This window comes from Clavelina lepadiformis, chromosome 3 (assembly GCF_947623445.1).
Source record: "Clavelina lepadiformis chromosome 3, kaClaLepa1.1, whole genome shotgun sequence".
Classification (NCBI taxonomy): domain Eukaryota; kingdom Metazoa; phylum Chordata; class Ascidiacea; order Aplousobranchia; family Clavelinidae; genus Clavelina; species Clavelina lepadiformis.
In genome coordinates, this window is record NC_135242.1 from 9802199 (window position 1) to 9822557 (window position 20359).

General features: G+C 36.4%; 2 protein-coding genes across 4 annotated transcripts; both read left to right on the forward strand.

Annotated features, from left to right (window-relative positions):
- The first annotated feature begins 10325 nt into the window (after positions 1-10325).
- On the forward strand, positions 10326-15035 carry LOC143450394 (BRCA1-associated RING domain protein 1-like). Its single transcript, XM_076950916.1, has one exon. It carries the CDS (start codon positions 12593-12595, stop codon positions 14222-14224), a length of 1632 nt encoding a protein of 543 aa, XP_076807031.1. The 5' UTR covers positions 10326-12592; the 3' UTR covers positions 14225-15035.
- On the forward strand, positions 14280-19960 carry LOC143450395 (ras-related protein Rab-23-like). Of its 3 annotated transcripts, none has more exons than XM_076950917.1 (7): positions 14280-15127; positions 15261-15419; positions 16077-16162; positions 16990-17149; positions 17558-17640; positions 17780-17869; positions 18321-19960. In XM_076950917.1, exons 2-7 carry the CDS (start codon positions 15265-15267, stop codon positions 18482-18484), a joined length of 738 nt encoding a protein of 245 aa, XP_076807032.1. In that variant the 5' UTR covers positions 14280-15127; positions 15261-15264; the 3' UTR covers positions 18485-19960. The 3 variants fall into 3 exon arrangements, with proteins under 3 accessions (XP_076807032.1, XP_076807033.1, XP_076807034.1); XM_076950918.1 differs by lacking the exon at positions 14280-15127 and adding an exon at positions 15624-15710 and having other exon boundaries at positions 15278-15419; XM_076950919.1 differs by lacking the exon at positions 14280-15127 and adding an exon at positions 15627-15710 and having other exon boundaries at positions 15287-15419.
- Positions 19961-20359: the final 399 nt, after the last annotated feature.

Here is a 20359-nt window from a genome sequence, read left to right on the forward strand (position 1 = left end):
AGCCCCAACGTTAACCACTACGCCACCACAATGCTTTCTTCTTGCCGTATAAAACGAGTGATAAACCCATCAGCGAAAATTTGCTGGTCACCTTACTATGATTCTACAACTTTGGTGAACAGACGCCGGTGAAATAGTCGCTTCGATAATAATTTGGTTTATATTTACTTCTACAGTCGAATCCGGTTAATTGCATAGTCAATTTGCCAAGCCTTTTTATGCGATTAAATGAATTATGCGTTTATGCGAACGTGCAAAGTCCACTTATTGTCTTGACGTGCGAAGCTGGTCACATGTAAAAACGTCAACATGCAAAACACTAACGTTTATTGTGTATTGCGATCATCCATTCATTCAAACACACAAAACACTCTGACATTTATTGTTTAATCAAGAAAAATTCTGCGCCATTCTTTGTTTAATTTTATTTTGCATGCTTTCTTGCATTTGTGTTTCTAAAGTCTAAACGAACAAATGTAGCCATGTCCGCCCCTTCAAACTGTAGTTGTCGGCGAATTGTATCAAATGCATGCATAACTTCTTCATTTTTTGGTGTAGTCGCAGCAATTGCGTCAGCAAAGCTTTTTTCGTTGATTTCGTCTTTTTCAACTTGTTTGTTTCGTAAAACTTCTTCACATATTACGGCATCATCTTTACGCAACGCTTAAATGAAACTAGAACGGTGCGAATGTTAATGTCTGCGTATTGACAGCCAGGTGTTAATGCTTAAATTCGGCATTGCCTGTTTGATTGTTTTGTAACAAAGTGCAGTAGAAGTCGCAAAGCTTACGCATTGCATGTGCGCTCCCAGTGCATGTTGTTTTCAATTTTGTTTTTTGAAAACTTTTGAATAATCGAATAAATCACCTTCATTTGTATTCAATTAAGCGGATTATGCAATAAACCACTATGCTATAAACCGAAGTATTATCTTTACAAATGATGGACTATGGTTTGGGATTTGCGCTATTCATGCAATAAAACGGATTATGCGATTATGCAGAATGCAATTAACCGGATTCGACTGTAGTTGATTATTATTTTAAATATTGCTTGACATGCCAAACAAAATTAACCTGTGTAACGTACCGCCGGTTACACGCAAACTCTTGCATTTTACGTTGCATTTTTCACTGACCAGGTATCTAGACCATATCGGACAAGCCCAGTACATAGGATTCAAAGCACTGTAAAACCAAGAACTAGGCATCATAGTTTTAATCTTGTTTTTTAATTTTTTATCTTGTAAAGGAATTCATATGCAACTCACCAGAACAAAATATTTACAATCCAATACCGTTTTAATTTAAAACATTTGTAATTTGAAAAAGAATCAAAGTGAGTCGACAATTTTCATTGTTAAGTATAGGCTAGGGTTGCCATACATCAGGATTTTCCCGGACATGTCCGGGATTTTAATGTTGAAATTTGCATCAGGGATAAATGTTAAAAAGCGCTTAAATGTTCGGGTTTTTGAATAATACATTTTATGAAATTTAACTTGCAATATTTTCACAATAAGAATTTGTTTAGTGCCAAATATTAAACTTTGTTATTGTTTTGCTGTTGAAAATGGCTAAGCGAAAATGTAAATTTACTGACAAAATACAGGCAAGCTCTGAAGAGACCATTTTGACTTTTGAGGGTATCTTAACTTAATTTACCTGTTGAATTATCTGACTCATATTGTTGCTTGCGGTTAGAATACTCTTAACCTTTTTCGAAAGGTTTTGATATTACAACAGAAATAGTTTACAAAAAAAGGTTTTTATTATAGGTGCTGTACACTTTCTCAGTACAGTCAACCCTCGATTTAACGGACAAATGCGGACCAGCAGCAGTCCGTTGCTGGAAAAAGTCCGTTAATCGAAAATACCGTACTCCCACTACTGTACAGTCAAGTACTCTGCTATAGCGTAGACCAGGGCTTCCCAAACTTTTTTGCTCGCGACCCCTTTCAAACTTCTGAAGTTTTCCGCGACCCTTCACGTTTAAATTGATTAAATTAGCAGTGCGAAACATACATTAGTCATTAGTGAAATTTATTGAGATGCAAAGAGTAAAGACTGAATTCAAGCAACCAGTACTCAAAGTCTACTTACCACTTTACACATACATAGGCTACTGGAAACAAAAAAGCACACACATTTATTCAGTGTGATTGATGCGACTGCTTTCTGCTACAAAGCAAGTCCAGCCGTGGCTCAATATCTGTTAATGCTGGTCTCAAGGCGGTTTCAATGTTGATTAGGCTGGAACGATATTTTGTTTCGATTGTATTTTGTACTTCGTGTAAAATTGGTATACGCTCTGCGACCCCTGAAGTTCGTTACGCGACCCCTTGCGGGGTCGCGACCCCCAGTTTGGGAAGCCCTGGCGTAGACCATCTGTCACCGCAAATTCTAGCTTTTACTTGGAAAACACGCCTACGATAAAACACTACAGTACTTTGATGGAGAGATGTATTACGCGTACCAAACATGTTTATACTGCGCAGATGCTCACGCTTAATAAACCAAATACTGTACAGTACAACACAGTAGCAGTTTAAAGACACATGAAATGCGTTCCTTGTTTGTATTTTGTATAGCCTGCGCGACTACAGTACACAGGTACATTTACAGTACACAACTTAAATCATTGTTGTTCATTGTTCAAAGTTGTTTGTTGTTCATTGTTCAAAGTTTAAATCATTGTTATCATCATTGTTCAGATTTTCAGGGGCAGGTGGGATGCGTAAGAGAGATGGAGACGACACAGATGGGTTGGCTGGAGCACCGTGTTGAACAGGGCGGCTAGGGGCAAAGAAGCTGTTGATTTTTGTCTGGCGACCCCCCATATGCTGTTCTTTGATGATATGCTCCCTGATCATCCTGAGCTTCCCATATTGGTGCGCCATCTCAGGTAGTTGGCTGTAGGCGGAGTAATCAATGAGGGCATCGATATAACTCCGTAGAGTTGACAACTTCACCTTGGGGACTTCAATCGCCTCTTCCTCGTCACTGCTTTCCTCTTCTCCACCATCCACCACAGATGCCACTATGTCGGCCTCAGACATGAACTGATACCCTGGGTCCAGATCTAATTCGTCAAGCCAGTCTGTTATATCATCGATGGAGGTGGATACCTCCTCACCACGCTGCAACATTTGGAGAAAATCTCCTGCCTCTATTCCTTCAAAGTTGGCCACTGAATCTTTGTCCTCTAAGATTTTCTTCCATGAATTTGCGAGGACAGACACCTTAATGTCTTGCCACGCTGCTGCAAAGTTATAAATGGCTGAACGAATATTGTAATTTTTTATGTTGCTTAAGGTCCGCTGGCCCTTGGTGTCGACCTCAGCATCTGTTTCGTCCTCTACAATGACCAGGACCTCATCCAAGTAACGTCGGATGTAGCGCCTCTTCAAGGCGCTAATAACCCCCTGGTCCATTGGCTGTATAACCGATGTTGTATTAGGGGGCAGATAAAGGACCCTTATCTTGCCGTCAGCGCTTACAAGCTTCTCTTCACTAGGGTGCGCTGGGGCATTGTCGAGTATTAGAATCGCTCGTACATCATCAGGAGAAATCTTCAGCACTTCTTCTTGATATTTCCGAGTCGCAGGCACAAAATGCGAGAAAAACCAATCAGTGAATATTGCAGAGTTAAACCAAGCTTTCTTAGAGTTGTAGTAAACTACTGGCAGGTCACGCTCGACGTTTAATCCCTTAAATGCCCGTGGTTTCTTCGATTTGCCCACCACGGCTAGCTTCAGTCGGTGAGTACCGGTGGCATTGGACCCGACCAGGACCGACAGCCTTTCCTTGCTTGTCTTCTTCCCCTTGGTCTTCTCCTCACCCTGACGGACTTGAGAATTCTTCGGGAGAGAACGCCAAAAAATTCCCGTCTCGTCTGCGTTATATACTTGAGATAGGGTGAGGCCTGCGTCACTAATCAGCTTTGTTAATTTTTCGCGAAAGGGGGCCACACTTGCCGTATCTGCATCACCAGCCTCGCCATGCAGAACCTCGTTAAATAATCCGTGGCGATTCCGGAATCGCCAAAGCCACCCATCACTGCCCTTAAAATCGGTTAAGCCAAGACTGGTAGCAAGTTTAGCAGCAGCTGCGATTAACTCTGTCCCACGCACATTCACTCCACTGGACCGTTGTTGAACGTACCACTTCATAACTGCTGCGTCCAAAGATTGTTCCTTACCCATCTTCATATGTTTTCTGTTGCTCACTTTACCACCCTTGGAAGACGCCGCATCAACACAATAAGACGTAGCGTATTTCAACAGCTTGTCCTTGCTCTTCTTAATGTCTGAGACTGTTTGTTTTTTGACACCATACTGATCGCAAACACTCGCAACGCTGGCCCCTTTTTCAAGCTTTTTGATCAGTTCTAGTTTCTGCATCACCGACAAGTTCACACGTTTACGTTTTTCATTTGGCTTAGACATAATGCACCGTACTAAACACAGGCAGGTTCTAACTGATTCTAAGGTGCACCGATTGAAGGCTCTTGCTAACAGAGTACAGAGTACGCTGATAGATCACAATACGCTGGTATTGTGACGTTGTGAGAGACAGCTTTCTAATCGTTTCACGCATTCACGCAAGTAGCCTGGCGAATTCCAAAACAATAAAAACCGTTCTTTTGGTACATTCTTTTACTCATAGATCTGCGCATATTGAGTCCGTTAAATCCGAAGTCCGTTAAATCGAAGTCCGTTAAATCGAGAGTTGACTGTATTACAAATAACCAAGAACATAAGTTATACTCCTGCTAATAAGATGGCTATTGTCTATTAAACAGAAAGCTGTTGGACTTAGTAAATATGGCAATTCTGTGCTTTTTCCCCTCTGTGACAGTGATGCTGTCTTGCAGCAAAATTAGCGTTTGGATTGGTAGGATGTAAGAACATACTGTAAAATGTCGTGTAGCACCTTTTGGTGTCGCAAAAGTTGGTCATGGAGATCGTCAGGAATTTGACTTTTTCTGATATGATAACTCTAGTATAGGCGATAGACGAAAAAATCTTACCACCCTAAAAAAATGGCGTCGGTAACTCTGAAAGGTTCAGCGCCAAAGTTTTAATATCTCTTGAAAGAAACACATTATCATCATCTTCCATTCGCCTGTTGTTCAGGCCTGGTCTTCATCCCGAAACAAAATTTAGGGTCAACCAGTTGTCTGCAGCGACACCTCCACTTTCCTCTGTCGATGGCATCCTCGATCTTCAAACCTCTCCTTCTCATATCATCCTTCACCGAAAGAATGCTCACATTAGAGAATGCTTTTTTTGCACACTTTCGCATTAGACTAATTCCTTCTCTATGTTTCATTACATTTTTGCGGAGCTGTCTTTTCTATGGGTTTCTTGGTTAACTAGACTAATTTTCTCTGCTTGGGTCTGAATTTTATGACGGAGCGAGTGTATGAAAAAGATCAGCTATGTAAAAATACATTGTTATCGATAGCAAATTAACGTTACTCAATGTCTTTGGAAAAGTAGACTTTGATACCGGATACGTTAAAACACATATTTATATATCGAATAAATTACGTATAGATACATGTATTAAAATAAAACATTTAAAAAGCACATTTACCTCCCTGCTCTTATTTATCTTGATTAGGAAAATATGGTTGTGCTGTGACAACAATCTTTTCCATTTAAAATAAATTTTAAATGTTTATACGGAAACAAGCTGAGATAGCATGCTAGTCTAGTCAGCTCACATGTACCGTCATTGGTTTTTAATCATTTCCTATCGAATTTAGCCTAAACACGATTATTTTGTTTGGCTTATTTACAGTGTACCGCAACTTCCCATCTTACCTATCGTTTTGGCATTTGCCTTTGCTTTGTTGTGTGTTATCTACTTTTGCATGAGAACCGTAAACGATATTTCTCGTTGAGTTCCTACATTGTGATAATATCACTTTAACAGTTTTGCAGTATCACTGCCATACTTACCACAGTCGATTTATGGGCATAGCAATAGTTATCAAAGGATGTTTATTACATCACATTACAATCATTGTTTTTTGCTGTTGGCTGGTTTCGTGAATATGGCAATGTGGGCCAAGAGCCAAGTCCAGTTTTGCACGCATTTCAATTGTGTTTGCACAGTGAATGCACACAGATAAAAAGATAGTTGTCGATGTTTGTGTGCATAAAATATACCAAGTAGGTTGTGTAATGTGTACTAAACGTTCGTAACAGCAGATCTTCATTACGTAAGTTTCATAAATATTATCAATTACGTGCAACACTATTTGACAGTGAATAATATTAAAAGCTTTAGAAGGTTCTTAATATTTTAGTCATCTATTAATCATTTCTGTCAGGTTTGACCAAAACAAAACTCTTCAGCATGGGATTCCATGAAATTTCCTATAAAATTTGCAACAAATAATGATAAGTAATTAAAGCTGCAGTTAGACACCTGTTTTACAATGTAAGTTTGATGTTTATAACATACGAATGTGTAGTCCGAAAATGTGCTGGATTGAAAATATTTTTTAGTTGTTGAAGTGAGCGATAAAGAGTGTTTGCTCAGCTCTGGTGATTTGCACCATGTTACTGCCACGCCATGGACAATTTCCCTTTAAGTTCTTTGTTTTACCGAATTCTTTACATTCCTCAGTTAAATTCGTGTTGATTGCTTTGCTTTATATGCCCCTATTTTGTTCCCTGTTTCTCACTTTATTCACTTGCTCTTTGTTTCTCAAGTTACCAGTTCAATACAGTTTTAATTTGTTACATGTTGTCCAATTGATCTCTACAAAAGTGCTGCCTGGAAAGACATGCAACCTCGTAAGGAGTCAAGATGAATTCTGCTCTTGCTCTAGGGCAGTGGTTCTCAAACTGTGGTACGCGTACCACTAGCGGTACGCGAGAGCTTTTTAAGTGGTACCGCGTACCGCTGAACATGATTTTCGATGTGCTGTGAGTAATGTGTTGCCCCGGATAGACAAGCTTGTGCAGAAGAAACAGTTGCATCTATCAAATTAAATTGTGTTTTCTTGCTATTCATTGGTGTTATGGTATAGTAATAACGGTAATAACTATAAATACCGGTACATTTGAGTAAAATAAGTCATTCAGGAGCCAGGTGGTACGCAGTGTAGTAAAAAAAACGAATGAGTGGTACGCGATCGCAAAAAGTTTGAGAAACACTGCTCTAGGGCAAGGGTCTCAAACTCAAATTGCTCTGGGGGCCAAATGAGGACGTGTAAAATGCCCAAGGGCCGCAATTCACAATGAAATGTCAACCAACAAGAACACTATAAAAGATAAAAACAAGTAGGCTGATGATTTAAGCTAGTTATTTTTTGTTCTGGCTACTTAACTGGCAGCGTTTTTCATGGGCAGGGACATCGATATTGGGCTTCGACTTTTCAGCAGAAACCAATCTCAGAGTTGCTTGCAGATGTTCATCAGTGATACGTGACCTTAGCACAGTCTTGTTAATCTTCATCGATGAAAATAATTGCTCACATACATATGTGCTTCCAAACATTGCAATAATTCTTGCAGCAGCAGAGAGTAACTTCGGAAATCTTTCTCTTGAAAGAAATGTGTAGAATACTGGAATCCCTACCTCTGCATACTTTTGCTTCAGGATAGTATCACATTGAAGTTCCACTAACTCCATCTGCAATTCCTCACATTGTCAATTTCTACAGCAAATGGCGTTGAAAAAAGTCGAAATTGCGGTTCTAATACTTCCAATTCTGCATAGCGCACGTCAAATTGTTGAAGTAAATTAGACAACAAATCTGTATATTCTTTCATGCATTCCGCTTCAACTTTTCCTAAAGACTTCAGAGTTGAGAAATGAGCCAAATTCCCCTGACCCAACTGCTTAATCCATAAACGTAGTTTGACTTTGAACGATTTCACATGGTCATACATCTGTGTAATAATTTGTTTTTTACCTTGAAGCTTCAAGTTCAATTCATTCAAATGATATATAATATCTGTTAGGAAAGCAAGATTGCATTGGAAAGTAGCATCAGCCAACAAAGTAACTGCCCTGTTTTTCATTTTCATGAATGAAGCGACACAAATCCAACTATAACCAACACAAACCAAACCATTCACAAATCCAACTACACCCACATTGCTAGAACGCATTGCCGGTGCACCGTCTGTGGCCAAACATACAAGCCTATCCCATGGCAATCCATGTTTCTCGAAGCACTTTTCCAAAGCTTGAAATATATCACGTCCAGTTGTAGTACCCTTCAATGGTATTAATTCCAGAAACTCTTCCGTCAGATTTAGAATGCAGTCTACACCCCTGATAAACACAGCACATTGTGCGGTGTCGGACACACCTGTGCTCTCATCAAGGGCAATCGAAAATGCTTCGAAGTCCTTTACCGTCGCAACTAATTGTTTCTCCACATTTGCAGCTGAATCTGTGACCCTACTTGCAACTGTATTTGGGGATAAGCCTTCAAACAGTTTTTTTTTACCTGGACATAAAATGTCACCTGCTTTTACAAGGCATTCTTTTATGAACAAACCCTCGGTAAACGGCCATGATGACTTTGCTATCATTTCACTGATAACAAAACTCGTTTTTACAGAATCTTCGTTGGACTGATTAACATTGGCAAAGAAACTTCTTTGTTTGCAGAATGCTGATTTCAGTTGTTTAACTTTTTTTTCTCTTACTTTGCCCTGCATCACTAAGCATCATATTTATCGCGGTGCATTGTTTCGAAGTGCCGACGCATGTTAACTTATAAATACTCCTTCATAACAGCTATCTTTTGCTGGCAAATAAGGCAATGACTAGAATCTCTGACCGCGGTGATAAAATATAACTCCTCCCACTTATCTTGAAAAACTCTCCTTTCATCTTTGATTTATCTTTTTTTCAAAGCAGAAGACATGTGTAACTTAGCTTTTTAAACTATAGCAATTTATTCAATACTAGGCTAGCCTACATCTCGACAATCAATTTTAACATTATGATCAATTCAACTAACACCTCACTGGCGCAATTTCCAACGTTATTGTGACAACTGTACAGAAGTGAATAGGCAATGTGACGTAATAGCAGATCGTCCACCGCATCAATGGTAGAGTTTGAAAGTGATGTGATAGTAAAGTTTAATGAGTAGTTTCAAATCTTAGGAGCAATTTTAGACTGAATTTTAACCTTTTCAAATCTGAATTGTCAAATACTTGAAAATCAAGTACGCGGGCCGCGTGTTTGAGACCCTTGCTCTAGGGTCTGACGATGGTCAAGAAAGCTCTGTCAGCTGTCGTCCAAGTTAGCTTTCATGATAGAAGACTGTTCATTGGTAGAGCTTCCAGAGAGCCTTATTGGCAGGGACGGCGACAACAGTATTGGGAACACTAGATCAAAACAGCAAAAATTTCCTTTGAGAAAGTAACTTCCCAAAAAGGAAACCATTCACTTAAAACAGTTAAAGAAATTGCGAAAAGTTATTCTAATCAAAAAGTCACATTCTTTGTGGCCCCAAAAATTTGTGCGACAGATTCCTTGCCAAAAACAATTTTTTTCACTTTGTCAAGTAAAAATCAATCGACACCAGTGTTTTTTTAAGGTGTTTTGAGCAAGCGAAGCAATCACTCAATTTTCTCCAACGGTCGTTCAAAATAAACAATTTTTTATGTTTATAACATGTCAAATTTAGTTTCTGCCATATCCAACCACAATAAAAAAATTATCGGCAACCACTTGCTAGTTTTTATTGTACCTACAGCATTTATAATAATAATCATACCGCTATATGACATTATATTTGTAGCTTTATAGTTTTGCCTTTGCATGAGATTTCCGCAACAGCATTTTCAGTATTTTACACGCTACCGTTGATCTCTGTCCGACTGCGCAATTCCTGCTTTATGACGTAGTTGCTTGCTTCACAACGGGAGATGGATTTCCTGTCAAGCCGGCCAAAACGCTTTCTGACCGAAAAATAGTTACCGAAGAGAAGATTAATTGAAGAGCGGTATGCAGTCACTTTAGCGATTAGCCAGTTAGCTACTACATGGATTTAGCCTTATTATTTGTAGATCGATTTATTGCAGTTTTTTTGTTTTGTTAGCATTCCCGTCTGTCAATTGCAATGTTAAACGTGTGTAATTTCCATTTCTTTTTGAAATTGTGTGTTATTTCAGGAAAAATGTCTCAATGTACACTCTTCTCTGATAAAGCTAACAATCAAACTATATAACAGTTCTTCAACAACACAATGCAAATGTATGTGTGCAACATTATGCAACACACTACAACACTACACTCAACAACACTATGTAATATATGCAACACTACAATATTTTGTTTCTGAAAAGGATTGCAGAGCAATTGGTATTCTTCATTTAATTTGCTCAAAACGCTTTCTATTGTCTTTTTGCTTTCTGAATGCTGATTTAGAGCATCTAAACAAACTATCACTGCTATTTCAAAAAGGCAGCTTTAACTTCTCTCACATATAATCGGCACTTTCATCATGCCAAAAAGAAATCGTAAACCTTGCCAATTCGGATCAGGTTGTAAATAGCTCAAAACTTGACTGGAAAAAATTTCAAAATTTCTACCAATCTCTCAAAATGAATTCATTGAAGACGATGTTGAGCTGATCCGATTTACTTCTAAAAATACTGTGAGGTACTGCTCCACAATCTTCAAGACCGTTTTTTCCGAGCCTGGGATACTCTTTGCTTTTCGAATCTTTGATGTTAAAGAGATTCCCTTGGATCCCCACCAGCGCCAGCTTTATGGGAATCGTGATCTCCAGCTGCTGATCAGTCGATTTAGAGTTGCTGCTACTGAACAAATCTTGAAAGTACAAAATGATTATCAGACGTTAAAAGACAGATTGGTAATGTCAGAATTTGAGTTCTGCCAAGATGCTGGTGAAGTCTGCAGCAAAATTGCTCGAGATAAGATATTCCGAGAAATGTTTCCAGAACTGCATTGGCTTTGCCGCATTGCATTGACAATTCCTTGAGCAACCGCTTGGCCAGAGCGAGGATTTTCGACTTCATGTCGTGTTAAAAACAAGCAACGCAATAGACTGCCAGATGTTACCCTGAAGGTATCGATAAACGGCCTGATAAAGCTCACTGTGGAAGGATGCGCAAACCATAGCTGAGAAATGGCCACAAAAAAAGAATCGACGGAGAGTGAAAGAGCGAGCGTTGGAGGCGGTGGAATCTGCATTTTCGGAAAATGAGAAGGACATGGACACTGATGATGCACCAGTTTCATTACATGAGATTGAAACTGAAACTGTAAAATTTGTGTCGTAAATTCTGCATTGTTTGGTTGATCATTGAATTGTTCGTTTAAGCAACTGTGAAATGTGGCTAGTTTTACATGTTTAGGTAAAATAATTTTCGGTCATTCAAAATTTCTCAGCGGTCGCTTTAAGTAAAACTTCAAAAGATACACTGGTTGACACAAGCAAAAGATATTCGCAAATGTTTTGTCTATGGGTTAAATGCTGGAATATGTACCCAATCCTATCTATGTACAAAAACTTGGCGATTCTCCTACGTTATATTTATTAAAAATAAATTTACTTTGTCCGTGGGAACACATCACAGTTGAATAAAAGGGCAAGAACTTTGTGTCCAAAATAAATACTAGGTCAAAAATGATTTTAAGTTAGTGCTATTAATGATAAATATACAAAATCGAGACTTCAGTGCACGCACGATTTGTCATAGAATACTGCCATACTTTTCAGTCAGAGGCATAATGATTGATCATATTTTGATAAGAATCAATGAAAATTTTCCAACCCACAACACAATAACATTATTGTCTCAGATTGATATATAAATGACCTGTCATGGTCGCTGATGTTACTTCATATGGCTTGATACTTGATTGAGAGAAAGCGAGTCTATGAAGTTTACCTTTCATTAAACAGAAGAAATGATTCAGAGGTAGTTACAGTACTTTTTGAAAATGAACTATAACCTTGTATCAATGTTCAAATTGACAAACATGCTTTGTTAATTAGGCTATATGTTATATCAGCTTATGCATTAACAATAAGAGCGCACAGCTATACATGGACAAGTCTCATACATGTGCCTAACTCTCACATTATATTTAATGCATAGTTGAGTCATCATATCAAGTTAGCTTACTTGTTATCAATGTTTTATAATTTATTTATCGTTTCTTTTTGTCCAATACTGCGTGGAGCAGTTCGAAGCATTATAGCACAATAAAACCATTTATATATCTTAAATACCATTGTACATACGGTACCGGTAATGTAATTTTTTTTTACAAAAAAAATTTGATTTTTCATCATGTATGTTTCGTAGCTTGATATTGATGGCTTATGGAATTTATTTTTATTTGAAGTAAAGTAGAGCTTTAATTATATTTTTGTATGAAAAGCTATTTATATGTATTTTTTGTACCTTTTTAGACAGATGGTGGAATTTGCTTCAGTCTCATTAGAAGTTAGGAATTACTGATTATTATACACAATTACTTAGTTTGTGTTTTAGTGTAGGCAATATATCACACCATTGAAATTTCTTTTGCTTTAGATTTTCAGGATATTTCATTGGAGAAAACGTTTAAACATGAGCCATTTACCATGTTTTTCTCGGACAAGAAAGGCTTTAGGCTCTTTGACTAAACTTCTGTTATGCTGCAAGTGTGACACTTATATGAATGCTCCTATTACTTTAGCTGGTTGCAATCATGTTTTTTGTCAAAATTGCTTGAAAAGCTGTGACAAATGCCCAATATGTTCCGTGCCATTTTGGGTTCAAGATCAAAAGGTGAATCGTCGACTTAGTTCAGTTTCATATATTTGCAGTCAACTGCGCCAACATATAAATGATGGCGGAACATCATTTGAAACCTCAAATGGACGAAACTTAGATGCTTTAGATTCAGGCAATGATCTTGTTTTGCAAACACGTCAAACAAAGTGTGGTATTCAAAACTCACTTAGAAAGAGACAGTTTGACAAAGAAAACAATACACGAAAGACCATAGACCGAAAACAATTAAAGAAGGCCAAATTAAGGCATTCTATCGATTCCATCCCAAAGAAAACCACAGCAAAGTCTTCATCAAGGCGGTCAACATTATCAACATGTTTTCCTAAAGATATTGAAAAAAATAGCAAGGGTGAAACTAAATTACATGTTGCTGCTATTCAGGGTAATATAGATGCAGTTTCCAAGTTACTTCAAAATCCTGTTAATCTTAATGAGAAAGACAATGCAGGCTGGACGGCGCTGCATGAAGCATGTAACCGTGATCATACAGAGATAGTACGAATGTTGCTGGATAATGGTGCATACATAGACATACCAGGGTATGAAAATGAAACGCCATTAATGGATGCCGTTATGAACAATAGATTAAATACTGTTCGACTATTGTTAGAAAGAGGAGCAAATGTAAGTCTAAGGAAACTTGATGGAAGAACTGCCTTTTCATTTGCAAAGGCAGATGAGATGAAAAGCTTACTGACACATTATAATCATGCATGTAATGAGAACTCTGAAATAGATCCATCAGTTTTATTAACTACAGCAAACAATATCAAAATTTCCTACTCAAGCTCTGTTGATTCTTCAAAAGTTAAAAGATTGGCAAATTTATTGCATGCAAAATCTTCTAATAGGCATTGCTTGGGGTGCAGTCACTTTTTGGTGGCGCATAATGAATCTTTAAAAACAGCAAGAACTTTAAAGTTTCTTCAAGCAGTTGCAAGCGGATCTTGGGTAATTACAGAGAACTGGTTAGATGAATGTTTAAAGCTATGCTGTAAAGTGAGTGAACTAGAATTTCAAATAAAGGGTAGTTACAATGACCATCGATTGGGAGGACCGTTAAGATCATCTTTAGCTAAACTAAAGTGCTTACCTCGGCTGTTTGATGGTTGTCATTTTTTCTTGTATGGCCGTTTTTCTTCTCCCTCTCCAACAAAAACTGAACTTTCAGAACTGATAAAGGTCTCTGGCGGTTCAGTTTTGTCAAGAGAACCGAAACCACATAGTGACTGTGTTCAAGCATGCCAAAAAGTTCCATACCATGCTAAACCAGATACTGATCAATATTTTTTTACATACTATATTATTTATGATTCTTCACAACAACAGCAGCCTCGTTTGGTACGACAGGGTAAGGTGTGTGCAGTTACAGTCAACTGGCTCTTAGATTGCATTTCCCAGTTTGAATTATGTAAAATTGTTTAAATTTTGTATTCTGTGCTTTCCCTGGTGTGAATATATTCAAAATTATTCATGCTTCTGTTATATATCTATTCTGTTTAGCTAGCATATATTTTTGTTATATGATGTCAGTGTATGTTGTGACTTATATGATTGATGTTGTATGCAATTAATGTTTTTATGCTAATCCTTATTCAAAGTTAATTATCGTTTAAATTGCATCGTCGTTTGCGTTTTTCCTACATGGTGTGTAAAGGATTTGGTAGATGTGTGATAGAATCTTGCATATCACGTAATGCATACCATAATATTTAAATGAAACGGTTGACCTGAAATCATGTCATTTTATTCAATTTATCTATGCGACAATCATGTACGTGTAATTGTGTAACTATGTCCTGGTACCTTTATACATGTACCAGTTTTCAGGCACTTCAGTTACTGGCAAAGCACTGCTATGATAAAGTATATTACAGTGGTCCCATTTGGTTTGTTCTACAGAACATAGATACAGTTTTCCCTGTTTAATTATAATGTTTATTTGTTTAAAAGATTCTTTCATGGAATCCAAATTGAGGATTTTCTTTTAAGATTGCAATATATCTTTTTTCATGTGAACTTAATTGACATTTCATGTGCTGCATGACAGGAATTTTTGGTATTACAGTGCAAGCACTTTATTACTATTGCTCTCAGTGATTAGTCACAATCGCAAACCCTTGTACTACTCTAAAACTTCAAGGTTTATTGAAGAGTAAATTGGGTAATTTTTATTGTGGACAATTTCAAATGAAATAACCCATTGGTGCACTCTTTTCCTTTTTTAACATGTAGATGTTCTTTGGTTAGTGATGCAGGCTTTGAACTGTAACTTATGAAAAAAAAAGAATTTTTTTGGACAACATCAGCTGAATAGAAAAAAAAGAAGTATGATGCATTGTGACTGTTAACTGTCCTAAATTTTATGACATTAGATGTTGTGTTTCAACCTACTCTGATTTTGCTGAAATGTGTTATTCTGATATTTTTGTCTCATTGCAGTAACTCTTACCTGTTGTAGAAAAATGTTAGAAGAGGATGTAGAAATTGCAGTGAAGGTGGTGGTTGTTGGAAATGGAGCCGTAGGGAAATCTAGTATGATTCAAAGATATTGCAAGGGCATATTTACCAAAGACTACAAAAAGACAATTGGAGTAGACTTCTTGGAAAAACAAGTTAGGTAAGTTGTTTTTGCTGGATGTAATCTGTACTTGACTGAGACACTATTGTATTGACTAGGTTCACGTTGAATTACCCTAACTATTTATTCACTAATTAAAGTTATCGTAACAGGTGCAAATAATAGCAGATATTGTTATCATTATGTATAACTTGGTGTTATAGTGTGTGTATTAATTATACATATATGTTATTGCACTTCCAGCAGATGAGCAATATGACACCTTGGGTTATGTTATAATCCTTTACCTGTAGCTATAGTTGGTATGCTCGTTCTATATTCCTTGGTAAGGTACGACAGCCTAAGGCATGTGTTTACAGCACCATCAACATTTTAGTCAATATTTCATCTGAGTTGTCATGTGTTGGCTCACGCATGCCTGTTTTAGTACAAATTTTATTTTTTATATACTTTTTTGTTTTGCAACTTTTGTTTTTTGCGTTATATGTTGGCACATAGTAGAATTTGTTACAACTGACACTAATTTTTGTTGCGTTGTATATACTTGCCGTTTTATCAATGCAGGAAAACATGAACCTGTAAGATAGGATTTGATCATAAACACATTTCATAAAATCAAAATAGTGGTGAAATCCAATTTTTTCTTACTTAAACTTATAGTTGCTACTATTAGTAATATAATACTGTGAATTACAGACTTCATGCAGATGATGTTCGTTTGATGTTATGGGATACAGCAGGACAAGAGGAATTTGATGCCATAACCAAAGCCTACTATAGAGGTTTGTTTATATGCAGTTGTATATATGACACATAATTTAAATCGTTAGGCTTATGTTTCAGATGTTCAGAGTTTATTTGGAACTAAACATTTAAACATTCGGTTAGTCAAAAAAAATTTTTTACCATTATATCTAAAGTAGTACTATTAACTGAATAAAATGTAAAAAATACATTGCACTTTGCAACACTGCTACACATTTTTTTAAAGAAAACCCTTGCCTTGGACTATAAATCAATCACTGTCAAATGTCAAAGCAATAATTCAACCGGTAACCTATCTAATTTAATCCTAGCCAAAAACTTTAGGGTAAACTAAACTGCAACAGCTATTTATTTATTTATTTATAGCCTATATCATTACTGAAAAAATGCAAAATCGTTATACATATAGCATGCAGTTAATGAACAGCTACTGTCGGTAGACAGCAAATAAAATTTTGCGCCAGCTCATCATTGTATACCAAATTACAGATAGTTTATAGTCGTTTTTAAAATTTACCCAGGAGTTTTTTTATGAAAATTTGAATTCACATAGCCATAGTTTATTTTTCCCTTCAAAAATTGTTTATTTGGGACCAAATGTTTTTAAAAGTAAAGTCATCACATTGCATCAGCATTGGCATAATTTTTATTTTTCTATTAACTTTAACCCCTCCCCTTCCTTTCATATTTTATTAGCGGATTTCCAATGAACATGTTTACAATTATTATGCACATAGTTTATATCTTCTATGAAATTTCTTTAGGTTCATTTTGTGTTTCTCATAGTTATCTATAAATGGGTTATTGTCGACTTTGTTGATTCTTGCAACTTATGTTTTAACAGGGGCGCAGGCATGTGTTCTGGCATTTTCAACCACTGACAGAGCTTCATTTGAGGCAATTGAAAGTTGGAAGAACAAAATAGAAGAAGAAGTTGGACCTAATATTCCAATTGTTTTGGTGCAAAACAAAATAGATTTGCTGGATGATGCCGTTGTAGAACAGTAGGTTACAACATTACTACTTATTAATTAATATTTACCTCCATTGTTTTAAATATACATAGTCTATACTATTTAGCACCAACAGTATTCTTTTGAATACAATAAAAGCATGTTGAGAAGTCAGTAAAATATTAAACCGACACATTTAAATGTTTTATGTTGTGAGTAACTTTTATCAGACTTTGAAGTCAGTGGTAGGCTAAATAAATTAAAATTTTTCGAAATGTTTTTGTTTTTTGAAACCTTTTCTTCAAATCAAAGTGATATATTCACTGAACTATTTTTTGTAAAAGATTAAGGGACAGGTTGCACCTGTCATCTTCATTGCATTAGATCTGGAAATATTTTTTCAGTTCATGTGAAAACTGTTATAGTATTTTGACATTGTTGTGTACTCTATATTTGTAGAGAAGAAGCTGAAAGTTTGGCAAAACGCTTAAAACTTCGATTTTATCGAACATCAGTTAAGGAAAATCTCAATGTTTCAGAAGGTAGAAGTTTGACTACTTGAAATCATTTTCTGAGCAGTGTGGAGTACTATGAAACATTAAGCAACTATAAATAAACAAAATTGGACTTTACAGTGCGATCTGAAGAGCATAATTCTATACATTTACTATTTTATTTTAGTGTTTAAGTATCTAGCAGAGAAGCACATCCAAAAAATAAGGCAGGAAATTCAACAAGAACAGGAGACTACACAACCAATACGGCAAATTGGTAAACTTTTGTATATGTCTAATTGTGTAGCAACATTGTAAGCTCTGCAAGATTATTACGTAACGGGAACGCAAACTTTTACGATCATAATACGACTGTACTTCTTGTGAAACTAAAAAAATAATAATAACTTAATCAAAGTGCTTGCAAAGTTTTTATTATCTTGTGTCGAACTGTTTGGTAGTTCAGTTGATATTACTTTTGGTGTCAAGTTTGTTACACTTAACAAAAAAGCGACCTTCAACTCACTGAGATATTAAAACTGAAACTCAGTGAAAAATTTTTTTATGAAAGAAATCCTGAACTATTCAATATAACTGTTATGGTGGTGTTAGTTTTACTAAACTTTGTTGCAGTTGATGGCAGTTTAATTAGCTTTAGAGCTTTGGTATTATACCAAGCATGTATTTTTTTGCTTTAATTGATGATTACGATTTTAATATATTTCAAGGAATGTTTAATACAACTGGAAATGAAAATGCGAATGCTTCCAAATCTAACAATAAAAATGGTGCAACAAGAAATCTTGGTGGAGAGACGATAACGCTACAACCCAATAAGACTCGAGCTGGAACAAAACCAAAAAACCCATTTAACAGATGCAAATGGTTTTAACTTATTTATTATTCATTACGAAGGCTTTAAAGCTTGCAGTTCATGCATGTTGAGATGTGGACAGTGTTAACTGCAGTATTGTGGGTTTGTTTATTTGAACTTTTAGTACTTGGTAGGTTATATCATGGTTTAAAAGTTTTGGGTTTTTATGTTTTGGGCTATGTATACGTTGTGGCTTGTTTAGTACATACCATATGCAATTTCAGAGTTTTTATGCTGCCTTGAAGAAGCATATTCTCTAGGTGCCGATGCCGATGTTTCTAATTCTACACTTTTTTGCACTTTGGTTTTTCTTTTATCTCGTAATACAGATCTCGTTTTGTCGAACTAAGGTTGTTGCCTTACAGTTACAGGCGCTTCATGTTTAAGTAAGTGCTGGTGCATGTGGCCAGTTAAATCCAACATACAGACTTTTTATTTGAAATTTTTAATGTTAACTTGCATATTTAAAAAATGTAAACCACTAATGAAAGAATGATTTGCATTTTAAGTTGTTATGGACATGGTGAACTATAATTGGTCTTAATGGTAAGTATGTTGATTTATCATGATTTATGATGAACTTGGTTTTTTTTTGGATTTTGTAGTCTGGAAATATTTTTCCTACTTGTCCAGCTGAACTGCACATTGCTAGGCATTAATTTTGCGCATAACAAGTACGTTTAAGCAATGATTTTACATTCTTTTATAACTAACAATTAGTTGCAAGTTGCATCCATTTTCATAATGACCCTGTGTGTTCGACTTTCGTACACACAATTCATGTGCAACTAAAGTAGCGTAGTTTCACATCACTTATGCTGTGTTACGTTTACTGGTGCGGCCAGTATTTAAAAGAATTGCACTATTAAATTTATATGTGTAATTTCTTTGCCAATAAGCTGTTATATATCGTGGAATTAATGTTATATTTAGCATTGAGCACTGGACCGGCTTTAAGGTTATATTACGGTGTTTAACATGTATTATGTAATGACAACTGTATTGGACGATACTTGCTAACATGTTTATACACTTATGAATCAACATACTTACATAGCACAATAACTGAAATTTACCATTGCTTCACCCGTAATGTGCCATCCACGGATTATTTTTTGCATAACATATGCCGGTAGCATGTGGTACTGTACATCTCGCTATATGGAGTAAGTCGCTAAGTTGAAAGAAAGTGTTTTTGTGCATGTAGAAAGCAAGGTTTCCGTACTTTCTTTCTTTTCTTTTGGTTTATTGTCTTGTAATTTTCCAGTTTTGGTCTAGAAAAGTTTTGCGTACTTCTTTGTAGAATGAGATACATATTCATGACGGCTTGTCACCATTTTATATTGAATTAACATTTCTTGCAAATTTTCAGCTCATTTTTGTACTTTAAATTTTTAAAATGCTATCACATTGAGCCATATGGTTTTCTGTTTTAACGTATCATGTAACTCCGTTTAACTTGTTCGGCAACAATTAAAAAAAATTTATTTTGAGCATTGACCTTGTGTGTGCCGTGGTCACTAATCCGAAGTATTCCAAGTTGTGAAGTTGAGCTGTATATACGCTGCATCTGTGCGAATTCTCTATATTTAAGCGGAAAACCTTATCTTTTTACATGTGAACAAGTGCAAAGACGTTGTTTTGACGATAATACTCCAACGCTTGAGCCCAGGGTACCAGTAATCGTAACGACTTCTCGAAAACCAATTTCCATAAATGAGACTATCCCGAAAACCTATACCCCAGAAAAAATCCCTGATTTGTGCAATGCTGATGGTTAAGACTTGGAAGTACGAATGGAAGCCTAGTCGGAATTTTGCCGTCGGGAAAAGTGTATTTCGGGAGGGGGCGGGAGCTTGTTTGCTTGTATTTTCCGAAAATATGGCTTATGCT